The sequence below is a fragment of the Otolemur garnettii genome, unplaced genomic scaffold, assembly GCF_000181295.1.
Source record: "Otolemur garnettii isolate 467f Iridium unplaced genomic scaffold, OtoGar3 scaffold00116, whole genome shotgun sequence".
Lineage (NCBI taxonomy): Eukaryota > Metazoa > Chordata > Mammalia > Primates > Galagidae > Otolemur > Otolemur garnettii.
In genome coordinates, this window is record NW_003852511.1 from 4,210,775 (window position 1) to 4,213,517 (window position 2,743).

General features: G+C 36.9%; 1 protein-coding gene across 3 annotated transcripts in view; it reads right to left on the reverse strand.

Moving 5' to 3' along the window:
* The window catches only part of ARID4B (AT-rich interaction domain 4B), a 161,001-nt gene that overhangs the window by 95,980 nt on the left and 62,278 nt on the right, over positions 1-2,743 (reverse strand). For all 3 annotated transcript variants that reach the window (XM_003797437.3, XM_023517688.1, XM_023517689.1), the window contains exon 3: positions 982-1,092. In XM_003797437.3, the coding sequence (XP_003797485.1) occupies positions 982-1,092 (111 nt within the window). The remainder of the gene's footprint in view (positions 1-981; positions 1,093-2,743) is intronic.

The window sequence follows — 2,743 nt, forward strand, 5'->3', positions numbered from 1 at the left end:
GGGCCCGGGCTGGGGATTCAAACCCGCCACCTTAGGTGTATGTGGCTGACACCTTAGCCGCTTGAGCTACAGGCGCCGAGCCACTCAGGAAGTTTTTTTCAACACATCCATGCATAAGAGGAAAGAGCCCAGGCATACATGCATGGGAGAAGCTCAGAAGATACTCTCCATATCTTCCACAGGAAGTACAACACCTTTACAGCCTGCTTAATTGGCATTATTAAAACCAATGATTTAAAGGGTATTTGTTAATCTAGATTATTAATCCCTAAGGACAGAGATCAGGTAACCTCAGCTACATGTTCTCCTCCTCATTCATATCTAAAAGAGTTCTGAGCAAAGGGTTTGCTACTCAATAAATCACTGATAAATGAAAAGATACCAACATTCACTTGTCCAATATTCTTCAACACTGATAATTAAAATGGAAGGAATTATATATTTTTTCTGCATTACTCAAGTACTTTAGAAATATTTTTCCAGAAGCATAAAGGACAAAGAATTAACAATTAGATGTACCTCATTTCACTGTTACCTAAGACACTATCCATGCTAAGCTGGATCCCAATTTCATGGTTAAAATGGTGATGTCTTAAAATTGACCTATGATAGTTCCAATTCTGCCACTAATTTGCTATAAGGGCCTCAGAACAATTACTAACTCTCTCCTGAGCCTCATTTTTCTTTTAATAAAATTAATCAGTTAAACAGATGACTTTTAAGGTTCTTTCCAACTCTAAAACAGTACAAATATCAAGTCCATAGTAAAATGGCATTCAAAATACCAACTGTGATAATCTAATTTCCTTCCAATTGGAATACTTTAAAAATCATGAAAAATGCTTTGTTTGGGGATATTTTTACAACTGTTATTCCTAGAAACTCATTTTGGAGAAAAATTATTATTAAATACAATCACCAAATAAAAGTGATAAATACCAAATACTGAACACATAATTTCTAAATCTATAAATACTATACCTTGACTTTGACAAGTCTTTTTGCTGTCTTGATCTTGGCTTCACAAAAGGCTCCTCTGTATTTAGCACTCACATCGGTGCCCACTGTCAAATAGGGAGGCTCATCAAGGGCCTAAAAAAGTAAAGAAATACAATTAGATTTAAACTCTTTAATTCTTTCTTATAGTCAGACTTCAGAATAGTATGTCTAAGCTATAAAAGTTACAACCATGGAATGTATCTGTTAACAAGACCAATTTATAAAATATTATAAATTAAAAACAAGTAAAATATTTATCATAAAGCCTATTTAAATATACATCATACAAAATATAAAGACATCAGGCGGCACCTGTGGCTTAAGGAGTAGGGCGGCAGCCCCAAACATGGGAGGTGGCATGTTCAAACCTGGCCCAGAACTGCAAAAAATATATACATATATAAAGACATCTTTTTTCCATTAAACCCATATGGCCCGTGATATGAATTAGATCAGTCAGTCTTCCATCCATCACTCCAACCATCCATTCATTAATTTATTCAAATATTTATTTACTACATGACCATTTATAGAAAACGGTCCATTCCTTAGAGACAGATCTTTAAAGCTCAAAGTCTGAAAAACTCTTGGCAGCCACCCAAATTCAGAATAGTTCTATTACTTCCCTATCTAGGGAATTCTAAGGTAGAATAGTATAAAAAGGGGAGGGGAATACATATATTCAAACTACTGGTCAAAACTATATGAAGAAATCCAGGCTGGGTCAGGCATGGTAACCCAGCAATCCTAGTACTTTGACAAGAAGCTTAGGCCAGAAGATCCCTTAAAGCCAGGAGTTCAAAGAATAGCGTGGACAACATAATGAAACCTTGTCTGCAAAAAAATTTTAAAAATTAGGCTCGGCGCCTGTTCAAAGGTTAGAATGCCAGTCACATATACTGAGGCTGGTGGGTTCAAACTCAGCCCGGGCCTGCTAAACAACAATGACAACTGCAACCAAAAATAGCCGGGCATCGTGGCAGGCCCCTGTAGTCTCAGCTACTTGGGAGGCTGAGGCAAGAGAATCACTTAAGCCCAAGAGTTAGAGGTTGCTGTGAACTGTGACACCATGCACTCTACCAAGTGAGACTCTATCCTCCCCCCTCCCAATTTTTTTTTTAAAATTAGCTGGGCATGGTAGTACATACCTGTAGTCCCAGCCACTAGGGAAGGTAAGGTGAAAAGATCAATTAAGCCCAGGAGTTTAAGGTTGCAGTGAGTTATGGCAAGGCTACTGCACTCCATCCTGAGTGACAAAGCAAGACTCTGTCTCAAAAATAAATGAATAAAAGATAATCCAATGCTTATTCCAAGTATTTCATTATAGGTTTTTAAAATTCAAGACAAGTATACAATTTTTAAAATCTATTTTGTAAAATGCATATCAGTTCATTTTATGAAAAATACACCCTTACAGAAAGGCAATAATTTATAAATTACTACTTTTTAAATTTTTTTGTTAACTACAGCTTCATAGCGTTACATTGCTTTTGCACCTGAAGTTAATAAATGCAGTATTATTTTGCCTAATTGTTTCAGCCTTCTTAAAACCATTTTCCTTGACCAGATTTATGGTTAAATTTCAAACAGAAGAGTGCTTTATTTTAGCAAGAATGTCAAAGGAAATTCACAGCACTGCGCTCAAAAATTCTAAAGATGGGCTGGGCACAGTGGCTCATGCCTGTAATCCTAGCACTCTGGGAGGCTGAGGCAGGTCAAGACCAGCCTGAGCAAGAGTGAGACC